We start from the raw sequence: 19,621 nt of genomic DNA, 5'->3' as shown, positions 1-19,621 counted from the left end.
TTCCCTTTTTTTGTGACGAAACTAATTTTGTTTTGAGAAAGGAATTGTTCATGACATTAAGATATCTAAAAACGATGCGTCTGTTTAATAAAAAAACGTTAAAAAATAAAACGCTGCCCGAGGTGTAATAATAATGTTTATTTTTTTAACAGACAAGTGAAGTCGTTTAATAGGTTATTTTAAAATTACACAAAATAAATTCGTTTACAATAAATGCACAATTATACGCTAGAGTATTACAAAAATAGTTTTAAACTGAGCATATATTAGCTTTAGAAGCATCGTTTATTTCAATACAAAGTTTAGTTTTAAGGAATTAAGTATAAAATTGCACTAGCAATATCACTTGCACCATGGATCTTATACATACAGTATATGGAAGTGACGTATAGAAAAAGTAGATTAAATCTCAAATAATAATACAGATGTTCGTGTGATAGTAATTTAAGAATCGGTAAAACAAATTAATATATTTTATTAGTACTATAAAATTAATATGGAAATTAGAAATAAAATATTTTTTGGCACCTGCTTCGATATAAATGAAAATTATAAGAAGTCATTGTGTTATGGCACAGATTTTAAATATAGAACGAATATAATATAAACATAAGAACCGGGGATGTCGATTATATTTTATAATCTACAATAAGATTACAAAGAAAGAAATAATGTTAAAAAAAGTCTAAATCTTCATATAAAATCAGTCTTCAGAATGTCAAAAGGAAGAATCAAATACGAATAAACAAAGAAGTCGAGGCGCTGAATACGTTGAATGAAATTGCTTCTTATATTTTAGTAACATTTAAAACACATCTTTTGACATCATTAATGTAATATCGTTTACACGACACGACACGACATTACACCCCACGACACTCGATACGACATTTGTTTTATTAAACATACATTTTATATACAATTGAAATAATTAAATATTTATCCTCGTTACTTTATACTGTATATATATTGTTAGTAATATTGAATAACAAAAACAAAAAGGAGTAATGAATATAATTTAAACATTCCTCCGAAAATACATTTTGACGGTTGACATTTTTATGACATTCGAAATTACGAGCCTATTAAATATTAAAAAAATTGTAAGAAATAAATAAAAAAAAAAACACGGTGACAAGATTGAATACCGAATACTACATTTATGAATATAATATATTTACATAATTTAATTTTTAAAAGTATGGCCATGGTCGAGAGAGTAAAGAGAAAACTGTACAGGAGACATTATTCAAAATTAAATATTTTTTGCACTATGAGTATAGGAAGTACCAAGTATGATTAAATACAAAAAAATATATATCAGGTTTTGGATGAGTTGTACTTAGATGAGCTTATATGACATTTTATATTGAACTGTTTTACTCAACAATAGATTTTTTTATTTAAAGATAATATTTTATTTAATTATTCGATATTTTCCGTATACATCTTGCACTATAGAAATTTCCTATTGAATGCTTTCCGTGTTGAATACGCCCGTATTGAATGTATTAATTGAAAATATTTTTTGTAACCTATTATAATATAAAAAATAAATAAATAGGATCGTTCGGGAAGGGGACCAGTGACTTATCTTAGATGTATGAAACACAGAAATAGAATACTAAAAATATTTCTGAACGTACAATAAAGTAACATTTCTTTCTAATTTTTGCTGCATTTTTATAACTATTTTAAGAAATATGGCCCCATTTTTCAATAAGTTTATTGTAAATATAAATCTTGATTGAAGTAATAGAATTTTCAATAATTTAATAATTATTACCAAAATCATTTCCTTCTACTTTTTTTTACATCTTTCGTTATGATGGCACATGGCAACTCTAACGACCATAATCATAATTTAAGTCATTTGGCAACATTTTGAGTGCTAGTCGTAATTAAATACAATTCTCCAAAGGGCTGTCCGTTGTTACTTTAAATACATTATAAGATATAATCAACTAATATTTATCATATAAACAATTGTACACCTCACAGTAGACAATATACTTTATCACAATACACCAATAATTATTACTTGTTTTCTATTCACCTAACAGATGGCAGCCCTAAGAACACAGACTGAATACACGTCGATCGTTACATTGGAGTTTTGCGAAGAGAAAAAAAATCTACGTAAAATCCACCAATAGCATTCGTTTATTTTGTCAACCCGTAACTTTTAGGTTTCTAGAATAAGCGAATCTCATTGGTGTATTTTGATCGTTCTTTTTTTTCACTGTCATCTAAAGAGGTTGATATTTTTAGTTCATATAAAGTGCGAGTCCTTCTTACCTAATTGTATTAAATTGAATTAAATGCTGACAACGTGCAATATTTTCATCTTACTTTTTATACCTTCTTTATTAAAAATAAGAAGTAAATAAAATAATACGCTTACATTTAAAATTAGAACTGAATTTTCAGAATGTAGTATTAATGACATTTTCAATGAATGTAGAACGAAATTTCTTTACGATTATAAATAATAATATAAATTATTTATGATAACTATCTGCAAGAGTTAACATTGTAAAATGAAGCAGAGTTAAAATCCTTCGTTCAAAAAAATATTTAACAGATGATAAATATAACATATTTTTATTTCATCAACAAAGACATTCTTTGGACTGATTCCAATGAATAAAGTCAAACAGAATATTGACCTTGGTGTTTGTTTTGCAATTTAGTAAAACATTAACGCCAGTTAATTATTATAATTACAACATTTTGACTTTGTATTTATTAAATTTTAAAATTTAATTTGTTATTAGAATATTAACCGCTTCATTATATTTTCATCTATTATTCCGTAATTATTCAAGCGTGTAATTTGTCAACTACCTTCAAAAAGGTATCGTCGGTTAGATTACCCACATTCTGTTAGGATTAATTTAAAATTATATCATAATGTTTAATAAATCTATGTTTAACCTGTATAATTGAGTTACCACAGATGTGACAGTAGTTAAAAGGTTGTGTTAGCTTATTTGTGTCTTCGTAATTGGATTCCAAGTGACAAGGCCGTGTACGACAGACATCTAGTGTCGACTGGTAGATATTTTAAAGATATTCAATTAGTTTAGTTAAAATTGTTAATTTTCACACATTTCGATGATACGATAAAGTTGTATTTTAGAAATATGAAACACTCAAGCCAGATTGGATTTTTTTTTGGTAGTTTGTTAAGTAAGAAGCTTCAGATATTGGTATTATTTCCGAGGCTTTGGAAGGTATAGGTTGTGGGCTTGTATTCTATCATTGGCATAATCATTGGTGTCAAACAAAGTCGAGAGCAGAAATAAAAAAAAAAAGATTTTTAAAGCACGTTATCAGCTATAAGATAAACAGAGACAGACATCTGCCAGAGCGATAAGCACGTGATGATAACATCAAAGCATCGACTCCATTGACAGCGATTTAGAAATATAATAAACTCCGTGGCGAGTCAGGAACAGCTCGACTCGGACGCGTCTGACGGACAGTAAATTACTTATAAAATACATTCTTCGCAACACCTAACACCTTTTCCTACACTAATAATCTTAATATCACAGGTTGGAGGACCTCCCGGGGTCTCTCAGTGGCCAGTTACTTCACTGTCGTTGGGTCGACTAGCTGCGGGTTATCATGTGTACACTTTATTGCCATGATGATGAACATATCGCCGTGGTATATTGGCGAGGTCCTGTCGAGCGAGTGTCACTAAACGTACGTCTCACACTGCCGGGCGAAGCACCCGGGGGCGAAGCCCTAGCTGTCACTCACGCTGTCCGCATCGGACGAGCGTGCCGTGGGCTAGCTCGAGGAACTACTGGTAGACAAAGTCTCGCGTCCCAACTCAGCCGCTAATATAGCGATAGTCAACTCCTTTCTCGCTTTCTGTACCACCCAAACCATCAACGTGATGCCGATCAATATCTGTAATACACAATTATACTATTAGAGCATAGTTATATTAACAAATAATATTATTATAGAGTACATAATTAAATACTAGAGCCGTTTTTATCAGGCCAGCGATAACAGCGCCATCACGTCCCCAAGGAAGGACGAATTGCAATTTATAAATTTAACACGTGAGCTACGAGTGGATTAGTTCAATGTGTTTATTGTGATGGTTATATAAATAGTTTCTGTTGTAACTAAAAAATAAAAAAGTTAATAATAAACGTATGAGAAAATGGCATGGGCATGGTGTGCAAACCGACTTCCGCAAACATACGGATTGAGATAACTAGGTGACTGTTTCAGTATGTATGTCAAGGGTTATAGTATAAAAATATTTATTTAAAAGAAAACCTCACATTTTACTATGAAAATTCAGTTTGAATAATTCTTTCAACCTGTTGTAACTAAAGAGTTTTTATTCATATTTAAACTTGGACTTAATAATACAAAAAAAAAAAACATTTAATAGTAGGTATATAGCAACACTTTGTGGAAAAACCATATCGTTGATTCACATAAAAGTCAAGCCTAACCTTTATGGGATAAACTTATTTTTCTTAATGGAACTGAATGAGAAGTTGTTTTGTTTTTCGTCGTATATTGAAAATAAAATACAGTGAAAAATTGGGGTATGGTTTAACAAATATGAGAAATAAGGACGTCCTTGAGAAGAAAGTCCTGACGGAATAATTGAAAATGACCTTTAGTAGCATATCTATATGCAAAGTATCCACCATTAAAATGTATTGTAATGTCAAGGAAGTCGCCGTTAAAAACAGTCTGAGGTTAAATCAAAGGTTACGTCTTAAGATATTCTACCATCGCTTGCTCACATAAACGGCTCCGTCATTGCTTGCAAATTTTTAACCGATACTAGCTCATTATATTTCTAAAGCCGCAACGTTTGTTTAAGTAAAATATTATAATCAGATATCCTTGAAGTAATCTCATTGTTAAACTAAAACTTTTTCCTCGACAGTGCCCATTTGAGACGGCGATTCATTATAATCAAGATAAAAATCATGGCCAGTGTACGTAATAAAAAGTAGCATAAAATGTTCATATAGATTAAAAATCGCGACGGAAACTGAATATTCTGACGGTATATAAAAATTTATAGCGGATGTTTTACAAGTCGGGTACTGCTTCATGCTTATGAATTACAATATTATTTCAATAACGGTACATTTTACGTTTGAATACTTGTTCGCTATTGTTCCTTACCGAGTTAAAGTCGTAAAAACTGGTGCTTATTTATTCGTCGATTGACTATACTAGCCTTGGATACAAAGAAATTTTCCTGTATCATGAATCTCTTGGTGGCAAATCGGATTGCCCTACTAGAATCTAGGCTCATTGACGCTAAGAAGGCTCTTCTTCTTCCTCTTTCTTATTTTGAAGGTCTTATAACAAGGCCCAGGGAGTTACAATACTGGTTGAAGTATGTTGGTCTAACTCGGAAATGAAAGAGTATATGGCGCTCTACACGAAGTTCAACAATACTATCGCTGATTATAACAAACAGTTCTTTTTTTGTATGGAAATATTATGTAGGTATACATTGGCCGTACTTGAGCAAATTCTCCGTCCTTCTACCGTTGAGTTATGCAGACTGAGTAGATGATGTGCAAGTTATCTGCTTCGTTGTTGGCTGATCCGGCACAAAAAACTTCTAAGTTTCATCTTGTACAATGTACAGATGCTTACTGGGTAGAGTTGCTTCAAAAACAACATGTACCAGATGTCAATACCGGAGATAACTTTCGCCAACAAGCAGGTGCAGAATGGCTATGATCTCCTAAAATTCAGGAAAAAATTTGAATGGCAAAGAAGTAATTCTAATGCTCTAGAGTCTACCTGATCTGATTGGACGAAGGACGAGGGGATTAAGTAGGAGAGTATATGCAAAATCTCGCCTATGCCAACCGGAACTCGTGTTAGGGAAACCGTTCCATCAGCATTAAGTAATTATGAGGACTGGAATTGCTTAGGATTCGGGCTGAATAATGAATATTGGTGACGTCATTAAGGCGTGACCATAGTCACGATCAAATTATCTTAATCGTAAAAGCCATATTTATTATCTCTACGAAAACATTAAATGTTTTATAGCCCATGCTTTCATTTCACAAATAAACGACGTAGGAACGTAATTTATTTGCGGATTTAGACTATAATTATTTCAATACTTGAAACATATTTTTCTATGGATCATTTTTATTGAAAAAAATAATTAATAAAAATGCTACTAACATTCTTATCAGAAGATACGAATATCACAAACAGATGATACGAAATAATTTATCGGCTAAAGATAATTTTATAAATAAACTACATCGCTGTATCTAAAATTACGACACTAAATAGTGTCAATGTCTCGTGTTCAATACTAACTTGTTAAGGACGTTGTTTATTTGTTATTCATTGTCACAGTATTTGGCACAATATTGCACCTAGGACTATATAGTGCTTTGGACTATAAAGTATTTGGGATTATACAGTAATTAGTACTACACATTTCTTTATAGCCCAAAGTAAGATAGTCTCAAGTACTATATATTTCAACGTTATGTTGTCTCAGAAACTGTATAGTCCAGTACTTGGTGCCAAACAGTACGAGATGAAAAAAAATGACAAACGATATAGTTTTCCTTCGAGTTACTCTTTGTTGGTTAATATGCGAATGTATGCTGACGGTACACAATAAAATATTTATAATGTGTCAGAACTAAGAACTGATGCTTATCTTCTAATAATGATGGACGTCATCGACATTCATCATATATTAACTGATATTTGCTTATTTAGAACACGTATCTCTTGTCTTTTATAGCAGATAATACTTTAAATAGGATTAACATAGTTATTAGGGTTAATGAGATTCTGAAATAAGAATTAGTTATAAGATAAAATTTTACCTAATCTAATGTATGCATATATATTAACTTGGTTTGTGTATGCGTCAAAAACCTAAACGTTCTGCACCCCTACTAACGTACCCCTAAGTGCGCCATTAACGAGCCAAAACGCTGTAACGGCATAAGACTCGCAGTTAAAAAAATAATAAAAGTGAAAGCAACAGTTTCAACAGAGCCTTTTAAAGGTGAAGATGTCATCATTCCTCGAATTCCCAGGATCTCGACCGATACACCACTTTAATTTCAAAGACTGCAATCACCAATTCGGTTGGCGTTCGCGGTCACAATCAACAAAGCTCAAGGTCAACCTTTAGAAACGTTTGGTGTAGATTTGGTGTGGATAGCATTACACACGGACAACTATATGTTGCGTGTTCCCGTGTTGGATAACCAGCTAGCCTTTATATCTATACGAACAATGGGAAAACAAAAAATTTTACCCACAAGTTTTGCAAAATTGCTCTACAATAAAACATATGCTGCCTTTTCTGTGGCAGGGAACAGTTAATAGTCTGTAATATCTAACTCGGTTTTCTAGCAGTTTTTCAACAAGGCATACAAAGCCTAGGAAGTTGTTCAAGTAACTAGTAATCTTATTATATTTCTCCTTCACATCCCTGCTGAATCAGCGGCTTCGTGTCATAGCTAGCCAAGGAATTATCTTAAGCCTTGGCTAGTTACATACAAAAACCTCATCGAAATCAATTGAGTCATGAATGTCATAGTCCGATAAAGTAATACTTTGTTTATTGAAGTAAATGAAAATAAAATAACTCTTGATAAACCAAAGTATTTCGCGTCATTGAAATTTTAGTCACTCATCGGAACGTGAATGTTGTGAAAGTGGTAATAGTTACAATATCATTTTTCATTCACGATTCGATTAATACTAAGTTAATAGTTAAATAATCATTAAAGCTAACAATCTTTATAGTGACGTCAGCGAACACTGATAATAAATCATATATATGCGTAATTCCCCGTGTTTACACGTCATAATTGTGAATTACCTCTATACATTTTACTTGCAATAAACCTTGAATTAGGGTAAATATGAGCGAAAATTGTTCATGTGTCAACAATTTTAATCTGTCTGTATAATGTTTACCCACTCGAATGGGATTCGGAGATTTAGCTGGCAACTTTGACTATCGGAATATACTGCTACTTTAAATAAAATGTACTGTAAATGTTTTAGATATATATTCGCGTCAAGTTTCAGCGTCGTGTTTTTTTATGTTATGGCTTCATTCGCATTCGAATCGTGAAACATATTGCCAATGTCAACCATCTTATTTGTTGGACGAATTAGTATCTTGAGTACCTTGGAGGGAACACGAAGGAGTTTGTCGAATAAGGTCGTCTTTGTATCGTCAGTGGCAACCGGTGAGAACTCTGTGCTAACGTAACGAGATGTCAATTGGTACACCAATTGACAAATTGAAGACGTAATGAAGCGACTGCGTGACAAACGACAGGAACCACACAGTTGTATATGTATACTTTCGGATACATTCGAAATTTAAATTTAATAAATCTCGTTATATATATAATTGAAGTTATAAATTTTCTTACGAGATATTTTTTGTCGTTAAATTAAAAAATTATTAACTATATATAAATATCACACACGCTGTAATATTGTCTTTGAAATCAATCGACCTCTAATATCGTACATTAGAAGCGACTAAAATTTCTATAGGCCTTCCAATGACGTCTTTAGCCGAGTTTTCTAAAAAAGACCTTGACGTATCAACCAGAGCCTTTAAAACTGGCAGGTAGGTCCAATATAGACAATCAAATCCAAATGCGTCAACAACTACTATTTGTATTTATAGACCCATATTAGTCCAACATTCACACATTGAAAGTAAATTTAGACAGTACAATCGTAAACTTGAAACAAAGTAATTAATTGCATATGTAAATACAATTTACTATAACGCATTACTGTTAGCACTGAAGAAATTTATTTTTACACTTTAAATTATCTAAGATATTTAATGGGTTCCCGTCTAGAACGTCTCGCGGCAGCGTGTTGTCAAGTGTTAGGCCTTTTTCACATATTTCTAGTGGCTCTCGTAAACCATAGCGAATGTTTATGTACGTGACTAAGCCTCTGCCGCATTTCTTGATGAAAAACGCTGAACTAAAAATAGAAATATGTTCCACTTTCTTTTGAAAATTTTATAAAGATGTTAAAACAAATTATGATTTTGATAAAACATAGGACGGCCGCGAAAAGATACGAGTTCAAATGTTAGTATGAACAAAACTAACAATATCTCGACCTAAATACAATTGAGATTAATTTAATAAATTTTTATACTACGTTTATTGGTTAAATTGTTCGATTATTTAAAATATATTATCAGTTTATTTTCATTTTGTGGTTTAGAATCAATGACTTTACACACAATTAAATTAAGGTTAAATTAAGGTCCTTCGTGTGTGGTGTAAAGCCTTGACTGTAGGTCGAGGTCATGTTAGTTCTGATTTACTATGAAAACTAAAGATATTTGTTGAACAATTGCACTGCAATGGGCTAACAAATAATATACGTCTGGTCAAATAAATTAACATTAATGTAAACAGAAATATTAAAAAAACAAATCAGTTTATATCTTCTTGCTTCATACGAAAATAAAAATGGTATCTTTATGGAGAATATTAAGAAATAGGTTGTAACAGAAATTCGGAGGCGTCATTCCTCTAACCTCAAATGAATTAAAAAAAAAAATAGCACATTTTCACTGTTTTAGAAGCAAAATTTTAAATATAAATAAACGCAGAATTAAGTCATTCCCATTATAACTCATGCTATGTTGTTTTATTTAATTCATATAGTAAGAAAACACTTTAAAAATATTTTTGCTAATGCCGTATAGTATACATATCAATGTCCCCCAAATATGAAAGACGTTTCTATATTTAGAATTTATTAATGCAGTTGTGATTCCACTACAGTCTACTTCTATACATGCTAAGTCCGGGTAAAAAAACTTGGATGAAAAGAAACATACAGATTATATCAGGAACTGGCTGTCATAACTACAACATTTTAAAATATAAAAGGAGCGTATATAAGTTAAATAAATCTATAAGTCTTCTACTGTATTGAGGACATGTTTGTAATATTTAGTGTTGTTTATTCTCTAATTCTACAGGCATAGTTGGGGAACAAGTTTATATTACCTGAAAAGCGAACACGATATATCCCGTAACGTGTGACTCGTGAAGCACGTCGTGCATAGACCGCAGCGTCGATCCCAAGTAGACATTGATGACCTGGGCCGGCAGCAGGCCCAGCATGGTCGCCAGGTGATAACCACAGCCGCGGACATCACTCACCTGGAAATTAGGGTCATTTGTCATATGGTACTCCTTTAAAGTGAAACATCTGGAAAAGCTGCAAAAACTCTCACGAGCTTTCGACCGACTCCTTACAGTTATGGTATTAAAAAGAAGAATTGCTAGTTTAGAAGAAAAATTCCACCCAGATTTGATAACCCAAGTAAGCGAGTATTATTTAATTTACTTAATTTAAAAAACATATAATTTAAATTTTTATATTATAAATGCGTTCCATGTGAATAATAAACTCGTTGAAACATTGATTGTCCTTTAAATAACACGAGTCGTTTCCAGCACGCAACCTTTAAATACGTAATTGGTTTAAGAAAATGGTATTTAAACATGACACAGCCATTAGACGAGCTGGCGGTTACAGAGTATTATTTAGCCTTTAGAACCTGATAATTAGAAGTCATGGTCGGCGTCCATTAGGGATATTAGATTATTAGGATTTTGATGGAAACATAATTAAAACTGTTTTATTGGTAACATTTTTATACTATGAGTACTAGAATATCATGCAAGGGATAATTCTCTGTATTTTTTCATTAAACGGCCGGGTAAAGTTCCACTTGTGTCTTTGTGTCACATAAATATATCACTTTTTTATGACAAATCCATCAAACTGGTTCTTTGTCGGGTGAATCTCAGACTTACACTTCTCGCTATTATTTCGCTATTTTTTTTCAAGCTAAGGCTCTATTCGCACTGGTATAGTGGAATGTTTTTTCAATGTCAATGTTTTTTTGGTCGGACGAGTTATATCGCGTTTATTTTATTGTTGAAAGTTGTACATAATTTTATTGATGTATTAATAAAAATAAGAAAAAGCATCGAGTTATAAATAAATGCAGAGTTTATGTAATTTTCATCAAAGACTACATAAATTAATATCTCTATATAGCCTATATACCTGTGTTTTTATTTTGTAAGTATGAAAATATGAATTTCATTCCACATAAAACTAACTGGTAAACCTAACTGCTACGTAGTTAATTAAACGGAGCGACAAGTTTAAATGTCAGTCAAATATCACTAACTGCGGTTACTTTCGTAGCCAGGTATTGTGGAACAAATAGATATACCTATACTTATATTTACTCGTCTGAATAAATAATAGTTACATTTATTTTATTGCATTAATTTATTTCGTAAAAATTATTATAAACGTATATAAATTTAAATTAAATACAGATAAAGTATGATGTATCTTATTAAATAGTTGATATTTTTTTTAATTAAGTAGTGAAAATATCCAAAAAAATATATATCCAGTGCAGTAAGGATTCGTTTGAAGCGACCATTAATACTTGCCGTGTTTAGTTTTAGTTACCAAGTAAAGCAATAGCGCGATAAGCTGCAATTGTTTTAACTGGACGTTTACTACAAGTTTTACGTCGAATCGTCACACTACCTACCCAGAGTTAACGGTATTTCATTCACATATCTCCACGCGTTACATAATTAACGTAACTTAAATTAAAAACTATATCACAAACTCGCTAACGTTGCGAACTCGTACTAAACATACTGAATTATAGAGTAATACTGAGTTATTGACAATTCAACGGAAGGTATCACTATTTATCTTTTTAATATTTAATGCCTATATGCGAGCGAAAAAAAAAACCACAGAATGATATTCAACAATCATAGTTGTATTCACCGAAGTCGTGAACTATAAATTCTAGTATTCATGAAGTAATTTCAACATGTACGATAAGCTGAAGTCATGTCACCGAGGCCGCGTCATCTCTTCGATCGGATATTTTCGAATACAGACTAACGCACAAACGTAAACATTCCTATTTCATGTATGATTTTAGGAACGCAGACAGATTTCTTTTTCTGTTATTTAGACGTTTTTATGATACTTATGAATATGTAAAGGTATATTCAAATGTAATTATAATAAAATAATATATAGAAACATGTAATATGTTTAGTATACATATACATAGAACATTATTATTTTGAGTGTGTTAAATTATTTCAATAGAGTAAAACACGTATGTGAAATAAAAATTATATAAAATTTACATAAAAAGAAAGAAATTAAATGATTTTTATGTGACTTAATGAATAATTTATTAACTATACTTATTTGTTTTATAACGATTGTATGTCACTAGTTTATGAATATTAAATTGTACATGGACACGTTTTTTTTTTACAAAACTAAATGTTTTTTAAATTTATTTGATTACCACACTATCGACAAATATAAAAATTTATTTACATTAGGTACGTATATATATATAAATATATACACGTATATACATGTGATAGTATTAACGTCTGTCCATTTCCATTGTCTGAAATTGTAAGACATATTTCGATAGGATTAGACGTTTAAAAAGGTTATGACCACGACTAACCTTCGATTTGGTTTACTATTTTATGCATACACGTACAAGCACACACACACACACGCACACGCACACATGAACATATACCTGCATTTACAAACACACATTCAGAGGTGAGCTTTATTCTAGCTAAAAAAACATACAATGTCTTTTAATTATTTCCTTTTGTAACATGTTTTAGTCACTCAAGTATATGATACATAAGTATGAGTACCGACTTTGTTGACATTTGATCTTTATGATCTCGCTAGTAAAAGAAATCGACGTCTACTCTTAGGGCTGACGCACACGAGTCGCCGGTCACGTTTCACTTGTAGTTGTATTATAATAAGTTAATATTTCATCTCCAATTCCAAACTATATGCATTAAAAAAAAAACGGACGCGGTTATCAAAACAGAAACGTTGTTAGGAAACACTCGTGTGCGCCAGACCTTATATTACAGACTCGTTATTACGAAGTTTTCTAACGTGTAACATTTTCAAGCATTTCCTTTGTATCTTTATTGTTGAAGTCAAGCTGTATGCATGACGTAAAGTACATTTAACGTCATTTTATAAATTATTATTATAATTGACATAATTATATGTTGTCATGTTTTTATTGTGTAGATAAAAAAAAACATGTCACGTTTGATTCATTGTGGGAGATCGTTATAATTTTAGAACCGTTGAAAATACCGTAGAGACTTTGTAGTTCTGTATATCCTTGACATAGTACGGGGATAGACTAGCCATATATAAAATACAAATCCGTGTAGGATTTGTATTTTTCGCGTAAACATTTTATCATATAAAACTTTTTATAGATATTATATATGTCACTTTGTGAATACTTTTGTGACTGGTTGTGTTTAAAAAAATATTTAAATGTAAACATTGAAACATATTCTATGAGAATAATATTAATAGAAGTCTGGGAAATGAATGGAAATACATATATATTTTTATTGTATATAAAGCAAAAAGTAAAACAACATGCGTCCCACTCCACTCATAAAACAAAAGTCGAGTTTGCAAGAATGTGCGTAATTAAATGTGGCTTAAAAAATATATCATATAATATAAGAATAAGAATTATTATAAGACTAGAATATAGGGTACAAATTATAAATACATATATTGTTTAAACCAAGATATAATTGTCAAGATTAAGGTAAAACAGCCGTATGTAGAAATATAGTTACCATTATTTACATTGTTACGTATTTCAAATTTCTTTAAAACACTTATGAAATCCTATCATATGTCGAGGCATGCAAAACAAACACACACACATACAAACACACAAACACGAACATACACACACGCACGCAAACAAACATAACTACTTAAAACAGAGACGTAAAAACAAAGTTTTACGGCGGATGCATTCCACTCAAACTATGTCTGTATGTCTTAATATTTGTTACACATTAGTTCTGGTTTCATCAACACGAGATCTACAGCCTCTTATTCTCGGACAACTTTTGGCAACATCTCAAATACCTACAGACGAAACTTGATTTTGTAGTTGGGTTAAATTCATCCTTTTCTTGGTACCATTTTATAAACATTGGCATCGGCTATATTAATTTTCATTTCTTTTTTTAATAATTAAATATAGACAATAGTCCACAGCCTATTTTCCGATTCATCTGAAACCGAGCTATTTAATTTTAAACCACCGGTAAATTCTCAATGATGTTAGATCTATATAAGCAAGCACTATTTGAGCTTTAGAATGAATCCAGCTATTATTAAAATATATTTAATATAAACGCAAAAGGATATCTCGTGGTACTATTTATATTATACCATTGGACAATACTGAGAAGTCTATTATAAATAAAAGCGAAGTCCGTCTAAAACCGGATAAATCGGGATCAGCCCTCCGCCATTGAGTCGCTTTGGCATATGTCGATAAACATACTAGAAAACTTATATAACACATACAAAACAACTTGTTTTGAATCTATTGGATTGTTTGTGACCGACTTATATTCCTATACGTTTAAGTACCTCTTCAAATGTATGTTAATTGTTATATTTTTCCAATTTAAAACATTTTCAACTCATCTCAGGTTCAAAATTTATTTGATTCAAAAAACACAGACGTAAAATGATATTCGAAATTCAAATACACAATAGTTATTTTATCTACTTAAAAAGATTTTTCAAGGTCATAGTTTTTTTTTATGTGCAAAGTCGAAAGTCATGTTCAAATTATTATTAATTTATATCATATATCACAGATAAAAAAGCTAATAAAATATATTGTTTTGTTAATAGCGAATTGTGCTGATAAAACTGTAAGCACATATATCAAAATAAATACTTTTATTAGTTAAATATATTCATTTCAACAACAGCTAATATATTTCTGTGATTTAAAAAAAATGTGAGACAAAGCGATTAGTATGTAGAGGGTTTTTACTGTAATGTAATATTGTATTTTCCTCAATTATTTTATAATTTACAAACACAGAAAACGATGGAGAACATTTAAAATTTACTTTAAAATATATTTATATTTTTTATAACAAGTTACAGAAACAGATGCATTTATTTTATCTACGTAAAACATTTTATTGGCCATCATTGTTTTTAATGGAGACCGATGTGAACGACTTTTACCTCTTTATACTTTATTTATAATAATTTATCTTCATAGGGAAAGGACGTTTGATTTATTTATTATAAACTTAAATATGTAACAAATAACAATCAATGGATTCGTCTAGCAAAATGGGTGGTTGTGGGGACAGTAAACATGACAGAATAGCAAAACATGCGAATGTTATATCACTCATCTGATTATATTTAGAAAACCTTACTGGGAAGTTATTAAATATAACATAAAAATTTGCTAATGAGTATTACTGTCAAACCTGCGGCTTTGACAGCGTCGCTGAGAAATTAAAACAATGTTTTGTTGTGGGGACCTGATCTTCACGGAAAAATTATCAATTCTGTTTGTATTTAAAATTTATAAGCGAAAATTTTAAAGAATATATACTATAACCTTTTTTCTATCTCTCCAAATATAAGTACGGATGGTTATTCATATAATAAATTGTTATCTACTAAGAACGGTGACGCCATTATCATTATGTATGTTTCACTTTAGCTGTCAGAATTTCTTTTAGACTTTTCTCATCGTCTGAGAATTATTTAATCCAATAAGCATTCCAATGATTCCAGTTTTACATTTATTTCAATATTTTCTTTAAGAGTTTTATATAAACTAAAATTATCTTAATTCGGTACAAAATTATATGTGTTAAAATATCGATCTGTCAATAGCGATTGGCGCGTAATATTTTTTTTTTTCTTCACGCGTCAACGATTCGGGAACGTTAAGGCGGAGTTTAGAAAACTATTCCAATAACAAAACATGTTTATGAAACTCTTTATTATGCACAGAACCAAAATGTCTGAAAATTTACGGAAATAGAACTGAGGATATTAAGAAAAATAAAACCAGTCCACGATCATACATCCAACAAGGAATTCCGTAAATATACCGGCTTTTGATTTACTAGTCATAAAAGTTTTGCAGCCAGTCTAAACAGAATATAGCATATTTTATAGTGTCCAAGAATAAAGAGAAACGAATTGCGTCAACGTTACAGATAATAGAGATAAATTAGTTTATTGATTAATATTTGTTTTATTATCTCTATATAGAAAGAAATAGTGTTGTCATATTAAAATAAACAGATATAATTTTGCAATTAATGCAATTGAGACACAATTTTAAGAGCATGAAGACATGATTTCTATCTAGTTATGTCTGTAATGGTATTTTATTTATTTATTTATTTAAATAAGAAGCCAACATTGTATGCAATTTTAGAAAATTAATATTACATTTGAACTTGCAGACTTTAATTTGCAAAATTAAGGAATAAATAAAATCTGATTGTTCGATTGCAGTTAACAAAAAATCACTTTTAACTAAATATCTATTGATATATACATGGTGTATACACCAACATTTTTTACCAGTCTAATTGTCTATCTGAAAATTTTCTAGTAATTTTAGATTAGTTCGAGAATGTATAAGTATTAAACAGATAAGCGTTATTCCAATTTCCTAATAATGTTATCTCCAATTCCAATCATATTATGATAAGATTACGGCTAATACTTAGTGATATAAAAAAAAAAACACACACAACGAACTAATTATATACAGTTCTGTACATTCATGAAACGAGACGTAATTGGTAGGTTAATCAAAGTAATTACTAATTACGTCAGATATTAATGTGATTAAAAATTTTAATGGTTCATTAGAATTGTCTGTAGTAATGCGATATGAGAATAATCATGAAATATACCATGTTAAGTGATTTCATCATACAAATGTTATATTTAGTAGGAATTTAATATTATTAAGGAATTGTATTGTACTAATCTCATATAGAATAGGATGAGCGAGGAGTAACTCAATATTTATATTTATCTGTGTGTATGTATGTATATAATTCAGTATTTAAAGCAATGAATTAATTTTGATTAATTTTTTTATATTTAAGGTAATTATGACATTTAATCTTTAAAGATATTATTGTCTTTTTAAATATATTAACAAACCAAATGTTACACATACATATATGTTTGTGTGTGTGTGTGCGTTTGTATGTAGATATATAGCTCGTTGAACACGTCTGTTCTACATGAGTGCAGTTAGTACAAAATAAATCAATTATGATCAAGAAACACTAAAGAGATATAACAACGAAGCCAGTTAAAAAAAATCATCATGAATTTTCATTCAATGTCTGAGTTACTATTGAAACGAAGTTTGACTTTTTCTTATATTTTATATAAAATAAATATAATGAGCTATATAAATAAATCAAAGTGATGGTTTAAAAAATAAATTGACTATGAAAAAAAAAAACTTAATACAACATTCCATATTTAAATTGTTTTTTTTTTAAGTCATATAAGTTCTGACGGTTAACTTCATACATTTCAAGTTTTTGTAAACTCATTCAAAAGAATGTCATTGTAATGTAAAATTTACATTCATTATTGAAATTTATTCCAATTGCATTGATATATAGTTTCTCTAGTTACTGAGTATAATTTATTTATACAAGACAATCATTGTGACTAATATAGTCCATAATACGAGTTATTTAAGAATTAATTCAGTTTTAATTTCATGATTTGCCAATTACATTTGTTTCTCCTTTCATTTATTAAACACTAGTTTTTGCCTGCGACTATGTCTGCATTAATTTCAGAATTAGTAATATATGTATAACTGATCGGGCAAACTCTATTCCTCCCCAGAGGCCATAAATAACCAGATATTGGAATTTATTAAGTTTTTTTGATCGAACAGCATTAAATATCCTATGTCCGTCTCCTGGTTCTAAGCTATTTCTCCACCAATTTTCAGCAATATCCCAACAGCCGTTCTTGAGTTATAAATAGTGTAACTAACACAACTTTCTTTTGTATATATGGATATATTAAATTGATTGATTATTAATTAATTTTATTAATGTGCACTTGTTAAATGTAAATCTTTTAAACATATTTTTATCCATCATAATATTTTACACACAGACTATTTACATTAGATAATACTAGAATAATATTATAGGATCATTAAAATTTGAATTTTTAAAATACATCTTATATATAAGTATATTTGTCTATGGTACTTAAAATTAATATGTCATATGCATATGTATAGTATGTATATATTTTGTAAACATCTCACCTTTTATAATGAAAAATATACCCACAAGTAAGGAAACCTTGGGAAATCATTTGAATTATAAACAAGGCAGGGTGTTGACTGTGAGCTTTGGCCTCCACACACAGTTTATTTAAGCTAAGCTGTCAGTTAATATGTTATGACTTCAGAACCGCTTATTAAGTTGATTACTAATAAAATATTCATATACATACCTAGAAAATGCTTCATTCAATAAATAATATTTTTAATATGTTGAAGACTGATAAATTTTTAACTATTAATCATTATCATTATGGATAGTTTTTTTATGGTCTGTTAAATACATATTTTCGAATATATTAAGATATATATAATATAAATAAATTAATAAAAGTATTTATAGATGAGTATTCTACATTATTTTAAGGTACTGAGAATTTTGTGTGGAAGCACACTTAATTAGAATATAATATAATTATATTTTATAATATATTTGTAAAGAATACTTATGTCCTTCACAGATTGGATTGAAGAGAATCATGCATGTATATTCTTTATGATTTTCGTAAATTTTTCAAAAATATACTGTATTAAATTTATAAAATAAATGTAATATTACTTACAGCGAATATCGTGTTTTGAAGACCGAACGGTATTGGAGTTAGCCTGGCAAAAAACACGATCTTGAGCGCTTGCGGGCCGGCGATCACTTTGAGAAGAGCTCTTGCCGTTTCGTTCTTCAAGAGTCTGTCGAGAGGCAGATATCCCCTCAGCATTTTTAAAGTAAAATGTGCAACAGCCACTCCAAAGTTTGCGCTCACCACAACCGTCCCTAGACCCTTTACGATACCAAACAAATATCCACTAGTTATAATCAACACAAGATAACCAATTGTCACGGGAAAGCTTACTATTAAAAAGAGTCCCATAAATAATAAAAATATAATCTTAGGGTCCTGAGCATCCACCCAGTACAATATAGTTTTTAAATACTCCTTAAAGAAATATAACACTAACACTAAACACGTAACTAACAATATCGATATAGCAATATTAAATAAATAACTGTAAGTCGTCCTACTGTTTATTTTTGACCACAAACTTTTTTTTCTTGTCACCGCCGTATCGGACTGGCCGTCTTCAACGTTAACTATTTCCATATTTAATAATTTGTACACTAAAAAAATAAACAATGCCTATAGCACGATCCAGAAAAAGACAGTGAATAAAGTGGACTAACACTCGCCATGGCCTACTTTCTGCTACTGTTTATTTCGATTTTATTACGGCTTAAAATTGACCGAAGAAATGTGTCTGACGTGCCGAACCGATTAATGAATCCTA

The 19,621-nt window shown here is 30.3% G+C and overlaps 1 protein-coding gene across 1 annotated transcript; it reads right to left on the bottom strand.

The window, feature by feature from the left end:
* Positions 1-118: 118 nt before the first annotated feature.
* LOC116772443 (transmembrane protein 64) lies at positions 119-19,567 on the bottom strand. The gene is made up of 3 exons (XM_032664641.2): positions 18,901-19,567; positions 10,068-10,223; positions 119-3,924 (listed from the first exon to the last, which is right to left on the bottom strand). The coding sequence occupies exons 1-3, from the start codon at positions 19,435-19,437 to the stop codon at positions 3,802-3,804; spliced, it is 816 nt and encodes a 271-aa protein (XP_032520532.1). The 5' UTR covers positions 19,438-19,567; the 3' UTR covers positions 119-3,801.
* Between the last annotated feature and the right edge of the window lie 54 nt (positions 19,568-19,621).

Source organism: Danaus plexippus, chromosome 12, assembly GCF_018135715.1.
Source record: "Danaus plexippus chromosome 12, MEX_DaPlex, whole genome shotgun sequence".
Lineage (NCBI taxonomy): Eukaryota > Metazoa > Arthropoda > Insecta > Lepidoptera > Nymphalidae > Danaus > Danaus plexippus.
This window is presented reverse-complemented; position numbering and strand designations above follow the sequence as displayed.

Bases quoted from the DNA above. Each gene is read 5' to 3' on its own strand.
- LOC116772443 (XM_032664641.2), bottom strand. From the start codon at position 19,437: ATGGAAATAGTTAACGTTGAAGACGGCCAGTCCGATACGGCGGTGACA. The intron at 10,224-18,900 runs GTAAGTAATATT...CCTAATTTCCAG, and splicing joins TTCAAAACACGATATTCGCT to GTGAGTGATGTCCGCGGCTG. The intron at 3,925-10,067 runs GTAATATAAACT...TGTGTATTACAG, and splicing joins ATATCGTGTTCGCTTTTCAG to ATATTGATCGGCATCACGTT.